Genomic DNA, 23,167 nt, shown 5'->3' with positions numbered 1-23,167 from the left:
GGATATGTTGTATAATCTCTGATGCTGTGTTGTTTCATCACTGGTCTTAGGTCTAAAAATGTTTCTTCCACAGAGCTATTGCTCTAGTCAGATCTTGTGAGATGAATAACTGCTGACCACACCAAGTATTTTCTTTCTGTTTCGTATCAGCTTCCAAGACTGTACATGTTTGAGTGTACTCCAGAAAGTACATAACTATTACTCTGGGTTTTGATTTATTATTAGAGGGCACCAGGGGACCAAGCCTGGGTGCACTTGCGACTATTTAGATGTTTGACCAGTTACAAGCCAGCCAGTTTCGGAAGAAGGCTCATAAGGAAAGAGGTAACATTGCTCTTCTCTTTTTATTCTGACTTACCACAAAGCCTGACATTATTTTTTCACTTCACTTTTTCATGACTTTTTGGGCTTGGTGCAGCTTGCAGACTTCAAATTCCAGTTCTTCTATTCCCAACTGGAAGCACTAGAGGCGCTCGATTCAATTAGTGGTTTCAGTTTGTCAGAAGATATTGTCAGGAATGGTTTCAGTGATAGGACATTGTGCGCCTGTTTGTTTCATTAGTGAGAGAGGGTCCCATTGTGTTCTCTTGTTACTGATTGTGTTAGTGTTGCTTTGGTCTTTTTCCAGTATGTTTCTTTCTGCTTGAACAAGGTGCAGAGCATGATCAGATGTATCTTTCTACTTAATTTCAACGTAAGAGTTGAGATTAACCCCTGGTTCTCTTGCTTGTGACTTTCTTGGCTCAGTGTTGTAGATCATTGCGATTTATTCTTGATGCTTAAACTTAAGAGCTTTGCGACTGATGCTGATACTTGAGGGTTATACTGATTTCGGTCACTTACTAAGCACTTGTTACATGCTGTAACTATGGCCAGCAGTACCTGTTGAGCTTGTTAATTGTTACTGCAAATTGTTGGGTTTGTTCAGCACAGGGTGAGCCTGTTGTTTAGGTAGGTGTTAAAAAGTTTTAGGAGTTATCTGCTGCCTACAATTTTACTTCAGTGTATGGTCTAATAAATCATCTGCACCAAGCATTTAATTTTGTTCTATCCACTCTATGAGCTGCACAGTACAAGTTTAGGAGATCACAAAATGGCCGCTGCCATCAGGTGCAAACTTTAAAATGGCATAGTAGGTTTTAAGCCCTTGTTCTCTTGCTAAACTGTAGCCCTGTACCCTTCCATATTCATTATTACCTTTGCTGTGCTTAGCACATTGTCTAGCTAAACGCCTGAGCTAAACGATCAGTTTGAAGCTGTACCCTGTGGGGGCAGCACAGTGCAAATTTAGAAAAGGTTTGTGTTCTCAAAATGGCTGTTGCCCGCCAAGTCTCGCCAAGTCCTGATGGTGTGGCAGTTATGAGCGCGGATGCAAACAATTGCCTCATACATAGTGGAGAGTTCTAAAACTAGGTGTGGCCCTCAAAGTGCAACCCTTGAAATGGTGTGGCAGGTTTAACAGCAGGTGCCTTGTTAAGCTCGAGCTCCAGAACATTATTGGCCATTTTTGAATGTCTTTGGCAGTCTTTGCGCTTAATTCCTTTTATGTAGCAGTGGGGCGTGTGAGTCAGATATCTTGTGAATGCCGTCGGTGACAAGCAGCAGGTAGTGGGTGACAGGCAGCGCTAAGGGCTATGTGCGGAGCCCTCTACGTGAGTCACCAGAGTGGCGAATGCGTAAGATTACTCACTGCTGGCCACAGTTATAGTGCTGAAGCCACTCCACGGCCCAGGATTTCCACTCCCAGCCTACAGTGGGGAGCGATGTGATCATGGTTACACCGGCATAGTGGGCACATCCAGACTGAAGTGCTCAAACAGGTGTAAAATGGGGGAAAGGCCACTGTTGCATTCTGGACATCCAACAGAAGAGTGTCTCCCGTGTTGACTTAAGTTTGGGAAGGAAACATCATATACAAAACGTACAAAATACCCTGTCAATTCTAACTTCTAGGATCAAATACATGCTAATGTTGTTCTTTTCTTTTATACCAATTGTAGTCCTACAAAGCAAATGTATGTTACTGATTTGCGTTGATCAATTGATACTATTAAGCTTATTATGTAAAAAATCGCTTGCACTAATGAGTAGCAGCAAAATGGGGAATCCCTCTGCATTTTCTGTACCTCAGTGCAGGGTAAAGGACTATAAAAGTATCTCTCTAATCTTTGGTGCAAGCATACTCTATGTGAGAGTGTGTCTGAACTGCAGATCACCTTGTACACTGAGTGAGGCAGTGCGTTTTATCGCGCTGTAGCATGTTTAGGCCTCACCTAGTGACGCAGCGCATGCGCTGCTTGCTTGCGAGGTCTATTGTCGTCGATTTCGCTTCCGAAGTGGGGGTGAAGGCTCCACCCATGCTTGTGATTGGCGTGGCTTCCAAATGCGTGCTTTTTATTGGAAGGGAGGTATGTTTTGTTCCCTCCCTGTCTCCTGCTCGCCGTGCCTGCCCGGACAGGAGATGTGCACGCGTATGGTGTGCGCGCATGACACACTTCCACTTTATTTTGCATTGCATTTTCCCCAGTCCCGCGGGCGTCTCTTTTCATCACAGTGCGCGCATGGCACGCTTTCACTTTTGTGGCGTTTCAGCACAGCGTGTCCCTACATATTTATATGCCATAGCTGGTTCTTTCACTTTCACAGCGTTTCAGCACAGCGTGTCCCTACATACTTATATGCCGTTGCTGGTTCTTTCACTTTCGCGGCGTTTCAGCACAGCATGTCCCTACATACTTATATGCCGTTGCTGGTTCTTCTGGTTGATGAGATGTCTCTGGGAGAGGTGCAAGCACAGTCACCCCGTTCAAAGGCAGTTTGGGGTTTTAATTGAGTGAGAAAAGGCTTCCGGCGCTCACACCCATTTCATGTGCACGGCTGGTGACAAAGACGAAAAAATTTCAAAGAAGGTTTTGTATGAATTTATTGAGGTTATGAGCGGTGTCTGCAGCGCTCTGCAGAACGAACTCTAAGAAAATAATTATTTGTAGACCATAATGGCTGCTGGATAAGGCACAGAGCCTGGGCCCCGTGCCACCAGAGCAGGCATAGTAACTGTCACCGTGGCAGGCAGGGCAGTTGTGCCTTGGGCCACGTAGGCATTCTTAGTGACTGGGCAGCAGTGGCGTAACATAAGTCAGCGGTGCAAGGGGGACGAACTCTAGGCCCCCCCCTCAGCAAAAGTATTAGGTGGTGCCTCAGGGGAGGACGGGCCCTCTGTGCACTTTTCAGAGGGGGAGCAGTTTCGTTACGTCACTCGTCAGGTGCACGGGTGCGGGTACAGTGGCGGCACCTTGAGTCTTTTCAACACTCCTGGTGACTGAGCTCGCCTCTGTGCCAATTCGGGAGGAATATCGACGAGGCGCTCTGCATTGACGCAGCCAGAGTAACCAGGCCAGGGGTTCACTTGAGCAGACACCGCGACTGGGCGACTGTGCCCTGTGCCTGCGGAGCAGCTATAGTGACCAGGCACTTTAGACTGTGCAGGCAGGTGACTGGGCGTTGCGTTGAGCCTCTTAAGGAAGCATGGTGACTGTGTCCTTTGCCTCTGGAGCAGGCACAGCGATTGGGCACTCTGCACTGGTGCATGCATGGTGATTGGGCATTGGGCCTCTTAAGCAGGCACTGCGACTCTGCTATTGGAACAGTCGCACTCGGGCAGGCACCGAGAATGGACCGTGCACCACTTAGGTAGGCATGGTGAGTAATCGGTCTGCTGGATCACTGAACCAGCACGGTGATGGGACTCTACACCACTGCGGCAGGCAAAGCAGAGAGCTGGTGCTGGACCACAGTTGTAGCATTTATATAGCGCCAACCAGGGCTTTAGGTGGGATGAAAAAACTGGGGGGGGTCTCTCATAGGGGCGCGGCCTCAGTAATTAAGCGTGTGTCTTAAACACAAAAGCTAAAAATCTGTGCTTAGCGTAGTGTACCGCCCACTGGTATTCTGCTGCTTCTGTCATTGCATCCATATATCCAACACAATAAGTAACATCACTCCTGCCACAAGCCAGGACTATTGGTTTTGTCAATGGTTGTAAATGTCATAAGATAAATAAGCAACAGCTATGACTTTGTTGTATATATTATTGAGAATGCTTCCCTTCTTGTGGGAGAGGATGTGGCCTAAGGCTAGAGCTGCCCACCTTTGAGCTGAGAAAGTAGGTTGGAGCCTCTAGTGGGCTCAACATCCTGTGATTCAAGACATGAATATGTCCTTGTATAATGTAACTGGTGCTCATGTTTGCCCTATTTAAAACTGAGAAATGAATCTTTTTGAAGTTACATCGGAAACAGTGACGGGTGTTACTATTGCAGAGTTGAGCGTATTATTATTTTTTTTTCCCCACCTTGAAGGTAAAAATGTAGAGCCCGGTTAGGGACCGTCTCGGCATCTGCTTTTAAGAACTGTTGGTGCTGAGCACCGGCAGGACCCAGCCCACTTAAAGCCCTGGCGCTAACCAACCCTTTGTGAGGCGCTTGATGAATGTTACCCGTGTATGGTTAATGGGGTGTTGTTTTTTGTTTTGACTACATGTGGGAAGAGTTTTCATGTCGCAAGTGAGGGGCTAAAGAGGGGCTCGGGGGCAACTGGAACCAGCACAGTAACTGGGCGCTGGTTGCACCACCAGAGGGCACCCGGCAGACTGCGTGGACCTGGCAATGTAGAATTCACGGCGACTGGATTGTCTCTCCTGGAGCGGGCACGGCGAGAGGGCATTGAGCAACAAGAGCACCCAGCATGATGGCTGGACAGCCTGCTGCAGGAGGTGTTGCACTGCACCCTGCCCTACTGAGGAAGGCAAAGTTTGGGGGACCCTGTGCGACAGGAGCAGCCACCAAGACTAGACTCTACGCCACTTGCAGTGGGCAGCGTGACGGGACTGTGCCCCACAGGAGGCACTTGACATGGCTGAGTCCCTGCAGGCAGAGGCGGTAAAAGGACCACACAGTATGCGACTGGAGCAGGCTCGGCGTCGTAGTGTCTAAAAGGGCACGCATACAGAAGAATGAGCGTTGGCTGATAAGGTGCGTGCGTTACAGGGCCTTCCTCGAACAGTCGCCGGTAGCTTCCTATTCGCAGCCTCGACGTCAGACCGACGTACAAGCTTGCACACTGATTAAGGAACTGTCATAAACATACTGTAAAACGCATCCCATTGTTTTTACAACAGTGAGATAACTCAGTGTGTTGAGCGTCTGCGGTAGGAATTTGTGCGTTACCTGCGGATTTCCGACAAGGCCGGCCTTCATTCCCTCTAAATGAGCTCCACTGAGTTGTCCAACTGTCTGTAACACCCATGATTTCTATTTGTGGGCACCCGTGTTTGTGGCCTGTATCGTTATAAAACCTGGGGTTTCTCTTGTGTTTTCTCTGATGTATTAGTGACTCGACAGAGACTGGCCGGCCAATCAGAACACTGCTTGAACCAAAATAATTTAAATGAATGCATGGCCCATCATGGAGGTAGCAACCGTCGTGCACAGGCAGGGTGATGTGTGCGTGCATGTTACCAGGAACTAAACTGTTCCATGTTTGGAGTTCTTCCTTGGTTTACAATGGCTAAAATGGACAGCTAATTTAAACAAGCATTTGCATTGCAATAGGTCTCGCATTTGCGAGATTTTGAGCGATTGCCATTGTAAATGACAATGCCTTTCATTTATGTTTTAAAAAATCTGCAATAATAATAGGCATTGTCATGTACAATACCAATAGGTCAAAGTTTTGAAAAAGCGAGACCTATTGCATTGCAAATGCTTGTTACAACTTACTCTCACCAACGGTTCTGTGATGATGTGATCTTTTCGATGATGTGATTGGGTTACCCCTTTCCTCTGAGTGTGTCCCCATAGAATTCACTCATCCACATGGTGACCCCAAGCTCATTCCTAACAAACAGTTGTAGATGTTATTTGGTGGAGATCCAGGTTGCATGGTCCCTACCCCACTGGACCAGGAAACCCGGTCCTGACATTACCTGGACCAGAGCCATTGAGAGAGAGGGCAGTCCAAGTAAGCATGAGGTGGGACCATCAATAGACTCTTATATGCACATCTGAAGGGGGGAGCAGAAATGGAGACCGCCTGCAAGGCAGTCTTCATAATCTGCCTTTCGCAGGAGATAGATAGGCCTGGGCTATGCTCTTTAGTTTAAACGCGTACTAGCACTATGAGGTTTCCTTTTTTTGTGCAGTGGAAGAAAGTGAATTCGTACACCTGTGTGAATCAGTCTACTCGATCACTCGCACTTCTAGTACATATTTGATATTGTGCTCAAGACATGCAAATCGCTGACCGTCACTCATTTAAAACCGTCCCATTACCTGGGGCGAGTGAGAGTTACACTCAAGGCCTGTGGTTCTACCAGGATGTAGCTATTTAATCACACAAAAATCCTTCAAGGGATACAAGGCAGTCACATAAAAGTTAGACATGAGAAGTAAGCAAGCAAGTAAGGAAGGTCACAAATATTTTACAGCAAGTGAGTCTTGGTATATATGAAATACATTTCAGCCATGATTCCTGATTTTAGTAAGAAACCACTTACAAATGCATTCTAGCCATCAAATTGTTTCTATTTACACCCCCCTCAGGGACAGGCACAATTCACTTTCCCCACCAAGGTTCTGCGGCAAAAAATAAAGTCAACATCCGTTTAAATAAGCAGTCACCTCTGACTAGGTCAGGGATGGAAAAGGCACACTGTTTGATACAGAACACACAACACAAGGGAGCAGTTTAACTCACCGTCCCTGTCGGGGTACTTGTGGCCCTGACCAGCCTCTAGGCAAAGCCCCAATTCATAATCAACTCCAAGGAACCCAGGGAAGGGCTGAAAGGTCCAGGAGCACGAGCAGGTCAGTCCCCCTCCACCCAGCCCCGTGCCCACCAGGATCATTATCTCACCAAGGGGAAAAAACTTGCAGATATCCCAGTTTATTTCAGGTAGCCCATTATTTTTTGTTCAAATTTTCATTACATTTCTTCCGCTTTTTACTCTATGTGTGAGTGTGTGGGTTTTATCTTAAGGCGCGGCCCCTACTACAGGTCCAATGCCTATGGAGATCCTAATTGCCGAGTGGTCAAAGGAAAAACAGGTCACACTCCTTCCCACTGTGCATTTAATCCCCCCCACCCCGCCTCAGCGCCTTCGTATGACGTCACCACCTTGCGGTCACATGGTTGCCGGTGACTCCGCTCCTGCCCATGGAGTGACTAATGACGACCCTCTGCAACATGCAGGGTCTGCCAGCCCATAGTAGGGGACTCAGGTGCTTCTTTTTCTGCACCTAACAAAATGTTTTTAAGACCCTTGTTTGCTAGAAAAAACTCTCTTCCTATAGCAAGAGTGACCTTACCCTTCGTCACATGTCCTTAAAGTTTAGTTTGCACATGTAACTCAAGTTCTTTGTAAATAGCAATTATCACATAGATGTTATCACATAGACATTACCATTCCTGTGGGGCATAGGAGATCATGCAAGTTTTGAAATTAAATTTTATAAATCGGAACAGTATGTAATAATTATATTTACTGAAATGTATCTCAAAATAATCACGTTTCATTGGTTTTAATTTAACATTTACTTTATTTGGCTAGTAATTTTTATTTTGTACAAATCATTTTTTTAAAGTTCTGTTATAATTTTCTTTCTGTTTGTCCCATTTTACATTTTATTTTCCAGACACCTCTCATTGACCCCGACATCCCTCTGCGTCCTGCTAAAACCATTACCCAGGTAATGGAATGTTGAAATGTAGGTACTGGTTAGCGCGAATTTCATGAATGTGTGTTGACAGACTGAAGCACGAATGGAGGGGAAAATCTATTCCACCACAAACTAGCATAACTGCTCCCCTAGCTCAGACATATGTTTTTATGAAGCTCATTACGAAGAACATCTGTCTAAGGCCAGTACTTTTAAAGACTGTTATGTGTGCCATTCACGCATCGGTGCGTTCCATTGTTACAGAAGAGTGGGCCATGACGTAATTTGTCCTTTTGTTATTTCTCATCATAACTCGAAGGTGCCCTCAGAAAGAATCCTCCGGGCTGGAAAGGTTCTCCGGAATACAATCATATCCCGAGCGCCCCACATGATCAGAGATCGGAAGTACCACCTGAAAACCTATAGGTAAGAGTCAGTACAATGACTGGTCACATGTATATGCATGCATGTAAACATTTTGGCAAATTCATTGTTGAAAAAGTGTTTAAGTGCATATTATTCGTATATTAATCTTGAGTTTAACTCACGTCAGCTTGCATTTTACACACGTTGCATGTGCTGTATGGTCATTTAAGTGAGTAAAGTATGCATAACATATAATGCTTATGCATGTTTGTGGTTCTCGAAAACTACAAATTCTACTGCAGTTCCTGAGCACGGAACATGTGCATGGCCACAGAACCTAACGTGAATGGATTTGTTTTTACTAAATAAGAATCTGTGAAGAATGTCATCGACTTTGCATTTTCGCATACAGGAGCCGATAACAAGTCAAAGTGATGTTTATCACACTTGGTAAATAAACGATATCCTGGGTTTCGTTATTAAATCGGGTGTGATAAATAGCACCTAAAACGAGCTATTGGGGGATAACATACAGGGTTCGGTGTTTAACACTAGGGGTGGGCGGAATTTGCAAAATCCACTTTCGCAAATTATAGCAAAAATGTTTAAAATTATCGCAAACAAGCGGAAATATCGTGAAGATGCGGAAGTTTTTTTCCCGCATGTTCGCGAGATTTTCTGCATGGTTGCGGGTTGCCAATTTACCCATCTGGTTGCTCGCGGGCGCGGCCATCTTGTTTTGAGTTGTCTCGCGGTGCATGATCGCGAGAAGAAAGACGTGATCGCGCGACGCATGACGTCACTGCGGGCGCGAACTGTCGCGAGACAGCGCAAATGGCTAAAAACAATACAACATCTCATGGAGAACGCGACCGGATCAAGAAAACTTGTCGGCGAACGCAGGGATTTAGGTAAGGCGATCGCGCGCGCGCGAGAATGTATTATTTTACAGCGCGAGCAAGAAACAAATTATCGCCAAGCTGCGTAAAGCGGAAATTTTGACATTTTCGCGCTCTCCGCGGAACGCGAAAATGTCAAATTATCGCAATTTCCGCGAACGGAACGAAATTTTAGCCCAGGCCTGGTTAACACACCCAAATCCGCATCGTACGGTAAAAAGCGTACACATTTCCCCTCTTGAATTTCGACAGGTTTGACCTGCTGAAATTTAACGAAACTTGAGGTATTTAACAGATCCTATAATTATCAGATGTGCTAAAGACATTTTAACTCGTAATTCCACCCCCGGCGTAAACAAGGGTTTATGCATGGATCGGAATGTAGCGAGCAACTCCTACTCAGCCCCTTAATATTTAGAACATTGTGGATTTTTTTTTATCTCTACTGTGGCCTGGGGCTTGCAAAACAGACCCCAAATACTCTGCAAAAATATTACAATGTAGTTCTCTCCTCCTACTGTAGATCTGTCCTGTGTATGCAGGGACTAGCTCATCACTGATATTCCTCACAATAGTAATAACACATCCCTTGGACATCAGCAGCATTCGTGTTGGACTGCCTGCTCTGCTGCTGACGGGTCAGCTACGATAGCTGTGGTGCAACATGCATCATCCAGCATCAATGTATAGTTTTTACTGCAGAGTACTTTGAAATTGAAGCTCAGGTTTAAAAAATGCTGTTAGCACCAAAATTATAGCATGACTGTAATTTGGCCAGAATCATCAAATTGTACTTCTTTGATGTTTGATAGATGGGCTCTTGTGTGTATGATCCAGCTACAGCTGCCTAATGTCATGCATATCTTATGTGAGACCTGCTCTTATTTTCTTTATACCTCTGTTTAGATCTACATTTAAAGCCCATTGATCCATTTTCTAATAAGCATCTCTGTCCAGCATTCAAGAGAACCCCACAAAAAACAGGAAATGAACAGTGAATATTACCAGAGTGCACACCAGTGCATTTTTTTGTGTGAATAATTTGATCTTGCGTAGTTCATCCCAAATAGATGTCTCGGGTAGACCAAGAAAATCAAGTGCCCAGCCTAGCTCCTAGTGTATTGTTAGCAGATGATGGTTGTAAGAAATTGACCTGTTAAACTTTCAGAGAAGGAACTGATGAAGAATGCTTAGGAAGAAGAGGTGCCTTTTGGCAATTGGCTGCTGAGAGCACATTTCTCTGTGCTAGGAAAGACACTTCCACTCTTACTGGTAACTGTAAGTGGGTGCCACCCTTTTTGTCCCTCAGACAAGCATAAAGCAAGTAGATAATGAGAAATCCTTGGATTTCAGTTAGGTAGTCCCGCTGCCATAATGGCCTTATTAAAATCTGTAAAGTCTACCAAAGCAAAGGGTCCAAAGGTGGGGACTGCCATTTCTTTTAAACAGTTCCTAGGTTGTGCGCTTTAAAGTGATTGCCACTTATTAGGGCATTGTAGTTGGCAGGAATGTGCCATAGTTCAGTATATGCTTACTGATACACTAATGTCTGAATATAGATCTTAGATAGCTCGGTTACTATTCATGCCCAAGGGCAAGGCAAGGTCATGGTTGATGCATTGGTTCTAGCCCTACAAGACTGGGCTGAAACAAATCATACTCTTCCCATCATTATAACAATATTTTGCTTGGGTCATAGCATCCTGTCTAATAGCTTTCTCTTGTTGAATTTAGCTAACTTAGCATTTAATAAGAGGTCTTCCATGCTTGATTGCTGATTCATTGATTTGGTATCTGCATTTAGTAGTATAAATCATGAGATGTTATGTAAGAAACTAAAGAAATACTCTATTCCGTGGGAGAGGAGGGAGCTGATCAGAGGAATTCAACTGTTAAACTCTGACAGCTTGTAACTAACTATAGGACTGACCCATAAACCATGGGTGGACATTTGGGTACCTAAAGTAACAACAACGGTGTCAAAATTCTTATTCATTCAAAAATCATGAAAACCAACATTGGGTGCTAACATTAATCTATCATAATATGCTTTAAATAGAGTATAATAAAAAACAGTAAGAGAAAATTAAAAGGACCATGTAAACTCAACAAAAATAGTATATATCAGAATAATTTTGGCATACTTTAAGTACACTATCAATAAATAAGAAAATATATATGTTCTCACTATAACAGGGACAGATGAACACATGGTGCTGGTGAGTGAAGAAATCATCTCGAAAACCGTGATCTAGGAAATAAATTACCGTGACATGGTATATATCCATCAACAGAGTACACAAAGTACCATGAGTCTTTAAAATTTCTTTGAAAGAAATGTACTCTGCAAGAAACAGAACCATTTTGCAGGTAGTCTTTGTTCCCGAATTAATGTCAGCCGCGTTTCAACCATATTAGAACTTAGCAGGTCATCATCAAGGCAAAGAGTAATGGTGCTCAGCACATAATAGCACCCAGTAGTTATGTTAAGTGTTAGAACCGGCGGTCTCTAGTTGGCAGAGGTATACACTTCTGACAAATAGGAACCTACCAACTCTAGTCAGGGCAAGGGGATTACACACTCAGATAACCCCTGCTACCCCCTTGGTAGCTTGGCAGAGCAGACAGGCTTATCCCAGAGGCAGTGTGTTAAGCATTTATGACCACATACAGTAATAAAGTGAATACACTACAGATGGACACGACACAGAAGTTATTATAAAAATAGGATTTTTATATAAGGCTTAGCACAAGACCAAATAACGACAAAAATATACCACAGTCTTAAAAAATACTCTTTGGAAGGAAAAATAATAGTTCAAGTAAGGTTTCTTCTTGGCAAATAGTTCTTTAGCAACAAAATTAAGTATTCTCCTGAAACACAGTTCTTTGGCAACAATGTAACCCCCACAGGAGTCACACGACGTCGAGTCTACTATATTCCCAAGATTCGGCGTCGACCGCGAGGAGCGCTACGTCGAGCCTGGAGTTGCACCAGACCCCACAAACACAGTACCTTTGGGAATGAAGAAAACGATGATCCACGGCGTCGAGATGTCGGCGTCGAGGTCGGCGTCGATCGTGCCTCGGATTCGGGTCGATCCCCAGCGGCGTCGAGGGCCGGAGTAGCGCTCACGGCGTCGAGATCGGCGTCGATCGTACCTCGGGGTCGGGTCAATCCGCAGCGGCGTCGAGGGATGTCGGGCCGGAGCAGCGCTCACGGCGTCGAGAAGGGCGTCGAGTCGATGCGATCAGCAGCGGCGTCGGGACGGGGTCGCTTGGAGGTGGAGCCGATACTCACTCCTCACTGGCGTCGATACCGGCGTCGAGACGGGGTCACTTGGAGCCGGGGCCGATACCCACTGCTCACTGGCGTTGCTGCTGGCGTCGATCGGGCCCGGCGGCCGACGTCGAAGGCTCGGGACACTGGAGCCGTTACTCACGATGTCGAGCTGGATTCGGCGGCGGCGGCGGCGGCGTCGAGACTGCAGATTTTCCCTTGTGTACTGGAAACAACACTTTCCAGCAATTCAGCAATTCAGTAGATGGTGAAGTCCTTTGGCCCTGTGACTTCAACAGGAGACTGACACTCTTCCAGCCCTTGGAGATTTTCTAGCAAGCTTTTAGAGAGTACACACCAAGTTCCTCTCTCCTTGTTCCTTGGCAAAAATAAAGAAGCAGCTTTCAGGTTCCTCCACAGCAAAACAGCACTCTGGCAGAAAGGGGAGGCAAGTCCTTAGATCAGCAGGCTTCTTGTCCTTGGTACAGGTTTCCTTGTCAGAAGTGATCTGAGTTCTTGGTTCAGGGGTCCTTCTCTTATACCCCTTTTCTCCTTTGTTCCCTTTGTCCAAGCAGGGAAATTCCCCCCATCTCAGGTTCGTTGTGGGTGTTGCCAGGCAGAGGCACCTGGCCTATTCACCGAGCAGGGCAGAGTCCTCAGCCGCCCAGCAGGAGGCGGAGCCAGTATTGTCACTGGCAGGAGCAGGGCTATCAGTCACCCAGCAGGAGGTGGAGCCAGCATTGTGTCAGGCAGGGCAGGCTACTCTTCCCTCACTCTCTGTGTAAATGCCTCATTCACCCCACACTGACTCATTCAGACCTCTGGAGCCACCCAGCCCCTGACACACACACCAAACCAGCAGGGGAGGTTATGGGGACAAGATTTCAGTTTCAAGTCTTTAGTTTGCTTTGTTTTTGAGCAGTTGTTTAAGCAGTTTTCTCAGATTTTTTACAGTACCCCTGACGAAGAACTTAGAATAGTTCGAAATGCATTGGGTGTTTTTATTGTACCGGCTCAAAAGAAAGTTGACTACACATGTCTATGTTAAAGCTTGGATGAGCAGCATACGACATTTGAAAATGAAGAATAAAACATTCAAGTTCAACTTTTCTGTCTCCGCAGTGATTTCACAAGTACAGAAAATATGGATTACTGAAGTTAAACAAAATGCGAGCACTATGGATTACTTTGGTTTAATTGAAAACAAATGGTTTACTCACGAGGAGCGTTTTCCTCATCTAAGCAGTGCAGCAGTTGGTGTTGAAAATAATGCACCTTTTCTTTGGTACTATTCACCGAGCAGGGCAGAGTCCTCAGCCGCCCAGCAGGAGGCGGAGCCAGTATTGTCACTGGCAGGAGCAGGGCTATCAGTCACCCAGCAGGAGGTGGAGCCAGCATTGTGTCAGGCAGGGCAGGCTACTCTTCCCTCACTCTCTGTGTAAATGCCTCATTCACCCCACACTGACTCATTCAGACCTCTGGAGCCACCCAGCCCCTGACACACACACCAAACCAGCAGAGACCGGTGGATAGTTTGACAAGAAAATAGCCACTTTCTAAAAGGGCTATTTTCAAACACAGAATTTTAAAACCATCCATCCTAAAGGGTGTGTTATTAAATTCTGAGTTGAGGGATACTAAACTCGATCTGCTACCATGCTCCCTGAGTCAGTTAGATTATAATGGAGTTAATAATCAGTCTGCCCAGTCTGGCCTATTGGAGGCAGGTAGCCCTTCAATAGTGAAAACGAAAATGGCTGTAATTCACTATTAGGTCATGCCACACACATCAGGGCTTGACCTACATTTTACCCACAATGCACCCAGCCCTAGGGCCTACCATAGAGGTGTCTGAAATGTGGCAAAGGGAAGGTTTTAGAGACTGGCAAGTAGGTTTCCTTGCCAAGTCGACATGGCAGTCAGGGACTGCACACAGGCTCTGCGATGGCAGGCCTGAGACACATTTTACACGCTGCTTCTGTGGGTGGCACAACCAGTGCTACAAGCCCACCAGCAGCAGTTAACTTACACGCCCTTGGCACACGCAGTGCACTAGACTAGGGTCTGAACAGTAAGTCAACCAAGCCAATCATGGTAACACCAATCAATGTAGCAATTTAACATAGGGAGCACTTGCACTGTGGCACTGATCAGCAGTGGCACAGTGCCCAAAGCAATAATCCAGCAAAAACATCGTAAACAGCAGAGGCAAACAGAAAAAAAATGGAGGAGAGACTCATGCCAATGATGCCAGGTCTAACATTAAGGATGAATGATATCGAGCACAATAAAAGTATGCACAGAACATGTTTATGAATAATGATGCTACATGGTCAAAGAGCGGAGTAGTAACTATATATATTGTGCTAGTGGTAAAGAAATACCTGAAATAAAGATGAGAAGAATTGCAGAGATAAGCATAAAGAGTCCACAAGTGTGAGACAAGATGGAAGTGGGCACGTGTAGTGAAACACAAGGAATGTGGAAATGAATTCTGATGCAAGTAGATGACTGTGGATTCAGTACTAGACCCTAAAAAAGGTTATATTTAAATTAAATAGAGAGAAAAAGGTCGATGCACTTGAATAATGCATTAAAGGCAACCATATACTTGCAGAATGGCTGAAACAGACCACGTTGATGGGGCGATTTCAATAAAAATCACAAGTCTGAGGTAAAGTAAAAGAATTTGGATATCCACCTTGGGCTCCTAAGGTCCAAAATTCCACCCTTGGTGAGGAAAATTAAAATTGAGTTCTGGTCACATTGAATGGGAAAATAAAAAGGTAGAGGGGTTGGAGCCTGCGGGGACAAAAGCAGCCAGACAAAAATGAATGGTGTCAAAATTGAACCGAAATCCCAAAGCAACATATTGAATAACGATTTAAAAAGAACGCTCATGAAAAATTGGGAATATGGCAGGAGATGATTGTAGTAGGCTGAACAAATATTACAAATATGTAATCAAACACAATGGATTATGTATTCCTCTTTGGAGGCATGTAGGGCCCAGCAAGGAAAGGTTGTAGGCGGAAAGACGGAAAGAATTACTTACAAATTCCAAGAGAAGAATGTGATTTAAAAAAGTGTAATGCTTCAGGGTCTGGGTTGCTGAGGTACCAGTCTGAGACACAGGAGATGGCAGTAATCAGGAAGGCAGAGAATAATAATGTATGACCTGGAAGGACTAGTTGATAATACTGGTGTGAACAATATCACAGTCTCGAGGTGCATGGCTCTCTCATCTTAATCAGCTCTGCTATAAGACATGTTAACTCTTCTTTTTAACATACTAGGTGCATTTTTTAAAACATATCAAGCAATACCACCATTGTCCGAATGATTTGGTTTGGTCTTCACTATTCATGTGATATGACCCCCGTAATCATATGGATGGAGGAGGCATTTTTCTTTCTAATAAAAACTGTTAATATGTTCCCCATAGGGACTGTCTATGGTTTTTCACACTGGAGGAAGTGCTCTATGAGAATAATACCCGACACGTTATGCACTGGGGAAGTGCTGCATGAGAATAATACCCGACATGTTATGCGCTGATCAACAACCGAAATGTGGTTTCAGTGCGTTGTAGTAGCTCCTTGGTCCTGGAGAACTAATCAGTGCATGTAATGACAGACATGATATTACACAATTATGTCAGACCAGGAAACATGCTTCATATGTGGTCATGACTAAGGACTATTTTAGGGACGGCGCAGCAGAATAGAATATCAATGGAGGAAAACACACGGCATGGTTGGAGGCATCGGACCCTTGACGAAGTAAGCTGTTAGGAGGGTGGCATTCTCGTGTTTTGTTGTCATTAAGAGCTCTTTTTCTATAGGATAATAAGATCGTACATTGAAAGATGGAGGAGCGAGTTAGTATCTCTGTCTTGAGCCCGTATATATATGATCGGTGGAGGCACCCATAAATGGTTACATTAAGAGCAGGTATCCTATAAAAAGAGAGGAGCTGTTACTTTACCCTATCTCTCGCTTGGGAGATAATTTATCTATCTCCCCTTTTGTTTATTTATGTTTAAATAAACACATTAAGTTTGTTATTTATGGCCATGATGTAAACTCACTCATACTATACTATCCACTGCTCTCAGGGAGCTAGCCGATGGTGTTCATTCTCATCTAGTGTGTGACTGCAGGGTCATGTTGCATTTCCTACCTCGGGTTAGGATCACCTAACCTAACCTAAGCTAACCTAATAACTTGGTTAGACTAACTTTCCTGACTTTCTACTATTAGTGTCAATCTAACTGTAACTCACCACCATTTCACGATGTGATTTGTTTCACATGTTTAATACTTCTTGACATTACTGAGACTAACCCTGACAAAGCAATATTATTCATAATGTGTTCATCTTAAGTTTTAGAGCAACCTTCTATTTTCATTTTTATGTTTTTTTGGTTCCATAACAGAAGAGTCTCCAGGATAACTTTACGAATATAAATATAGCAATTCTTTTATTATTTGAGTGACTCACAATTTGCAATGACAGTGACTGTCGACTACTGACGTTGTAACATTGACACAATAGTGATCTTCAGTCCCGGAGAAGGCTGTTGAATCAATAGAGTGTTAAACCAGTGGCTGAAACATGTTGACATTATTATGGTAGGCTGATATGTTTTCTGGGATCATCCACATTACCATGATATTAATCCTGTCAACAGGAGCCTATAAATAAATCAGTCAGATCATGTATCCTATCTAGACAGTTTTAACCACTTCTGATCCCTATGCATATATCTGGAGTCTTTACATCAATGCTCAACCATGTTCGTACTATGATGCTGTTGGTGTTGCAGCACGCCCTGTGATGAAGCATGCCACTATAAGTGGGTGAGGGCAATATACTAAAAAACATGGCATCACGCTAGGAGGAGAGAAACTATTGTTGTTTTGTAATTGTTTATTGTTTTGTGATTAGAAATTGGAAGGGTGATTGATGTTTTTGCCTCTCTCCTCTTCCCTGTATTTAAATTGGAACAGGCACTGTGCCACTGACCGGTGGCCAGGATTGTATAGATCGATGAGACCTATGCTCCAGTGATCTTTGACCATGGGACAGACCAGGGGCGCCCTAGATCACCTTTGTTGTTTGCCCTATACCTGGAAGTATATTTACATACATTAAACAGAGCCAATGAAATTAAGGCTGTGGTAATAAGTAGAATTATAGCTAAAATACTGACATATGCAGATGGTGCAGCAATTCTTACAAGAGAGGTCAATTCTCCAACATCTGCTATTGAGCGAGAGACAGAATTAGCCAATCAGGTTTTAGTATATTTACACACAACCAAGACACAGATCATGTAACGACTGTAGTTGCCTCTTCAGCAGATGGCAAGGTGGCGTAGACTACAAAATATTGTACATCTGACTTTGATACGATTGTGAGCATCAGTTATAAAAATGACATTATAATTCACTGGTTGGATGCTCTGGTATGAGGTGCTGACATTGGCTCAGCTACTCTAGGATTTACTTTTGGTGCTTTCTCTGCGCTCACAACTTCCGATGTCATAAATTGTAGAGCTTGCGGCATGGATCAAGATTGAATTTAAGCTTAGACTTGAAGTTGTGATTGAAATTGGACTCAAAATTAAACTCAGTATTGATGAAGAAGAAAAGAATGAATGAATTGATGAAAATTAACTAGTTAAGCGCAAACGGCAACCCTGAGTGGCATCGCAGCGGTGGCCGAGCTATCATTATAGATGACCCACGGTCAGAATTATAGAGAAGTACCAATAAGTTAGGAAGATTGCTTCAATGACCAATGTTTCAGCAATTTTGAATTGATACTTCCTCCTCAAACTTAGCTAGGAGAACATTCCAGAGTTTTGCTGTACAAATAGAGAATGCCTTATTCCCACCCCGACTTTTCTGGGCTTTGGGAACATTAGACAAAATCAAAGGTTTTGATCTCAAGGTGCAGGAGGGCTGGGTTTTCCTAAATTTGTTATGCAAAAGGGATAGTCTAACTTATTAAAAAGCACAGTGACCCATGTCAAGGCATTTAAGTGTAAATATAATACGCTTCTGAATGGGAAGCCAGTGAAGTCTAGAAACTCGAGGCTTTACTGGGTCCTTTCTTTATTAGGGCCTAGAATTCCTTTTGCAGCCATATTTCGCGCATTTTGCATGCTAGAATGAACAGAACTTGTGGCACAGCAGCTCTGTGGTTTTGTCCTACTCCTTTGTATTGAGACTGCTGACCTGGCTCTTTGTATTTGTTGTACTAGTACCAGCAGCATCACCTCCACACTAAACCTCCACGCGTGGCTTCCACAATTGGCGTGCCTAGTTATATGCCCCTGATTGGTGCTCCTTTCCTGGGTATCTAATAGATCCCTGGGCATGTGGCCGAGAAGCACCCAGTCAGCAGCTAGTCTGTTTTGCACTTTTCGATGAACAGGGCTTCTTTTTTTGGGTGTGCGGGCAGGGCATCTTTAACAAAGCCTTTGTTCTCACTGTCAGCGTGTGTGGCCAGGGACTACCAAGGAACCTTCTCTCCAAGGTGCATTTGAGGCTAGACAGCATTATCACAGGCACTTTGCACGCTTGAGGCACGGAGTGGTTCTTATCCTTTCTAAGTGTATGCACTCTGCGCATTACTCTATTCTCATTACTTGCAGAGTGTACCAAAGCTGAGTCTGTCTATCATTCACTTTAACTGTGTGTTGAAACGATGAGGGATTAAGTGCAGCACTCACTTTAATTCACCCGGATGTGTGTCCTTCCGCAAACATTCTTTGTTTTAGAAATGTGTGAGGTGAAGGAAACTTGCATGTTTTCATTATTAATTGAAAAGAAGGTGCACTCTCTCACCCTGAAACAGGAAATGGTACCCAGGAATACTGCATTTAGGAACGAAATGTCGTGTAATCAGACGAGATGATGTGAACCGCCCTATTCAGAAATGAGAAGAAATATACACTGCTTGACTCTTCAGTCAGGGAAAAGGAACGTGCACTAGTCCAATTAGTATTCTAATTAGTAGTCGAAAGAGTTGTGGACTATTTCGGGGTATTTAGACAATGTCATTCCTCCTTCTTTCATACGATGCTCATAAGATACAATCCATCCTCAGCATGGTTACATCTTGTGTAAAGCAAAAAGGAGCAAATGGCATTTGCACCAGGGCAACACCCAGAGCAAGGTGACGTCACGCTATTTTTTTGCTCTTTCTATAAAAACAAATGAAATAGGCACATTTCCTCCTCTTTTAAAATGGAAAATATGGGTCTATGTTTCAGTAAAATCAGTTTCCTTATGTAAGTATCAAATCCTTAAGTAACATAAAAGTGCAAAATGATGTGCTTTTTGTAAGTCTTCGTGGATTAGTAAGTGCTTGTTAAACTGGCTTTTATTCGATCCACCTGCTCTGAAATCCTCACCCCTGCTCTAAAATCGCCCCTCGCATTGCTGGCTCCTCTTTCTTTCTGCATTAGTGACCTATTCCCACACAACCCTTCTGCCCTTGTTTCCCTCCGCTCCTTTACTGCTGCGCTTTGCCTCCCAAACTGTAATACCACAAACCCACTCCTCCTTTGCCCCTTCCCACTTCAAGTCTTTTAAGCCTGCATTTACCCAAATACTGGAATCTGCTCCCCATTTGTCTGCTTCTCCACTACAATTTCCACCATTAGTTCACTCTGAAAAATCACCTGTAATCCTTAGCTTTCCGCTTATGTTTTCCGGGTATTTTACCACCAATGTAGTTCCTTGTGTTTTTCTGTGCACTTTTGTACGATATTGGAGGACTATGTGCAGCACTTATGCGCGAGCACTCTGTACACCACATTAATACATAGAATCTATTTTTTTCTGACAGGCAGTGCTGTGTTGGTACTGAACTGGTTGACTGGATGATGCAGCAGAGCTCCTGTGTCCATTCTCGAACCCAGGCTGTGGGCATGTGGCAGGTGTTGCTTGAGGAAAGCGTTCTTAACCATGGTAAGTATTTGGTTAGAACTGAAAGGCAAACAAGCATTGCAAAGCCAGCAGGTCTGGCCTTGGTGGGACTGAGAAATTGTTTCATTTACGCATTTATTTATGTATGTATGTATTTATTTATTTTTGTATATATATTTAAGAGGTGTTAAAAGATATAAAGGAAACAAAAGAAATAATTCCGCGTCCGGGGACCTGGATGCTTGCAAAAAAACATAAGTGAAAAAAATGACCCATTACAAAAATAAGGTAAAAAAATTCAAAGAAAACTGAACTGAAAGCATAGCTCGTCCTCAAGCCCTAGCACTGAAGTGAATTAGTTTTCAATGGGATTTGCACAAACAAAATGCTTTCACTCCGGTAAAGAGTATCAATGGTGTAAGTGGGCTGACCTGTTGCCTCTAGCTGTATGCTGCAATGGGCAGATGCAAAATGCGAATGACACTAAAACAGACCAATGGATGAAGAGGGATGGACAAAAACCCCGTGTTTGTATACATAGTTAAATGTATTTGCAATACAATTTTATTGGAAAACATGAGGCTGGCTAGACTGCTAACGCTGTGGTTAAGCCAGACCTAAAAATCTTTGTTCAGTGAGTCCCCTCCCAATGCCCCGCAATGCAATTAAAATGTTAATTCAATTACTGATTTAGTAAATTGCACAAACGAGGTACAGACAGAAATAAAAGCTGCTTTCTTTGATAAGTAGCCCAATGAACCGAGTCATTGTCTCATTGGAAAGAAGGTCTCCATATGTATTGTCTGTTCAGCTACAAATGCAATTATAGTTCTTTTCAGCTCATTAAAGGGCTGCTTAGGGTTTTCATCATATAGGATGTATTTATGGTCTTAGAATCTGCCCTCATGTTGTATTCTGTTCCAAGTCATCTATGGGTGTTACCGAGTTCTCCAGCTCCGCATTTTATCTGTAATATGAGGCAAGATGTGGAAATCCGGGAACTATCTGGAAATGAAGCATTTGAACCTATTGGAATTGTGACATCTTGCATGTGGCAAGGCATGTGGTGGGTGACATCCATCAGGAGAGATCAATGTTAATCAGCTACCCAGTGGACATGGTGCCTATATGCAGTCCTTGTACCTAACAGCAGTTCTATCATCCACTCTTAAGGCCCTAAGTTTATTGACCTTGTAGGATATAAAGTTGAATTGGCGTTACCACGATTTAACGTCATGACCTACAGATCACAACTTATTTCAGTGTCTAGCAGTGAACTCACTGAGCTATCTTGAGGAATAACATATTGTAAAAAGGTAAATAAAACTTTATGAATTAGGTATACTCGTTTTTGATTATCGCTGTATTAGTCAAAAATGACAATGTTCCAATTATAGATTAAAAATTAACTTTACAAGGATCATTTCTCATATTACAACGACAATGATTCGTAAGCCGGATGTGCATGCCTTTAAGAGCAGGGAAACTGAAATTAATGTGATGTTTGTGTACCTGTCAAAACATATAAGAGAACAGTTATTGGCCTTGCATGGAAGGGTGCAGTGAACGATGTTCATTCCCATTTCCAGAGTAGCGTGCTACTCACCGAAAAAGCACTTCAACTCCTCATCACGGGTAGCAAGCACTATATAAATGGAAACCTTTTCCCTCTCCTATCCTTCTGCTACTCTTCTCAATCCAAATAACTGACTAACATATCCACCACTCAAATTACTTTCATATTTCACTATCCTAATTCAACACTAATCCTTTATGGGTTCTGGAGTAGCATGCTATTCGCCAAAAAAGCACTTCAACACACCATCAGGGTTAACAAGTGCTATATAAATGCAAACCTTTTTCCCTCTTCTATCCGCCCGCTATCCTTCTCAATCCAAATAACTGACTAATATCCACCACTCAAATTACTTTCACATTTCACTATACTAATTTAACACTAATCCTTTAAGGGTTCCGGAGTAGCGTGCTACTCGCCAAAAAAGTGCTTCAACACCCCATCAGGGGTAACAAGCACTATATAAATGCAAACCTTTTTCCCACTTATATCCCTCCACTCTCCTTCTGAATCCAAATATCCTAACCTATCCACCACTCAAATAACTTTCATATTTCACTATACTAATTCAGCACTAACCTTTATGGGTTCCGGAGTAGCGTTCTACTCGCCGAAAAAGCGCTTCAACTCGTCAGTGGTAGTGAGCGTTCTATAACTGCAATTACAATACAATGAATGCTGATAACTTCCATCTTGAGTAATTTTAGACCAATCTCTCTGCTTCCAGCATTAGAGAAAATGCTGGAGAAACTGATGAACGAATAGCCTTCCCAGTTTGTAGAAAGCAAGAACATCTTCAATGAAACTCAATCTGGATTCCGCCTGAGTTTATACTGAGGTTGCACTATTATTGGTCTCAGAGTTTACAAAATCTAATTTGGGGTAAGAAAGTTGTGGCGATCCTTTTAGAACATTCAGCCGCTTTTTCTACCCTTTCCCACACTATCTTGTTGGAGCGTCTTGAGGCAGCTGGATTTGTCGGCAGAGCTAGACAATGGCTTTAATCCTTGTAGCAGGTCGTGTGTAGGTTGTCCATCTCCTCCCTTATGCCTCAAGATACTAACAGCTGAGACATGGTGTCCCCCAAGGTTAAACCCTTAGTCCCACCTTATTCAACATTTATATGAATACTTTGGCCAAGGTGGAGGAATATTTAGGTTTCAATATTGTGTCTTACGCAATTAATGCTTTCTTTCCAGAAATTTATTTTTCGCCGGCAGACAGTTTTCAAGGTTTCCTCTCTGCTGTGGCAAGTTGGATGAAATCGAACTGTTTAAAACCAAATACTAATAAGTCACAGCTACTTTTCTTTGGCAACTACTCCCCACTTGATTTAAAGAAATGGTGGCCCACTGTTCAGGGAACCTTCGGTCCTCTCCACGGTGGAG

At 43.6% G+C, this 23,167-nt stretch overlaps 1 protein-coding gene across 3 annotated transcripts in view; it reads left to right on the top strand.

Annotated features, from left to right (window-relative positions):
- RAPGEF4 (Rap guanine nucleotide exchange factor 4) overlaps positions 1 to 23,167 on the top strand; it is a 1,002,526-nt gene that overhangs the window by 595,080 nt on the left and 384,279 nt on the right. For 2 of the 3 annotated variants that reach the window (XM_085645282.1, XM_085645284.1), the window contains 3 exons: positions 7,692 to 7,745; positions 8,035 to 8,141; positions 20,124 to 20,245. In XM_085645282.1, coding sequence (XP_085501408.1) covers positions 7,692 to 7,745; positions 8,035 to 8,141; positions 20,124 to 20,245 — 283 coding nt within the window. The remainder of the gene's footprint in view (positions 1 to 7,691; positions 7,746 to 8,034; positions 8,142 to 20,123; positions 20,246 to 23,167) is intronic. The other variant, XM_085645283.1, reaches the window with a different exon arrangement.

This window comes from Triturus cristatus, chromosome 3_1 (genome assembly GCF_964204655.1).
Source record: "Triturus cristatus chromosome 3_1, aTriCri1.1, whole genome shotgun sequence".
NCBI classification, from domain to species: Eukaryota; Metazoa; Chordata; class Amphibia; order Caudata; family Salamandridae; genus Triturus; species Triturus cristatus.
This window is presented reverse-complemented; position numbering and strand designations above follow the sequence as displayed.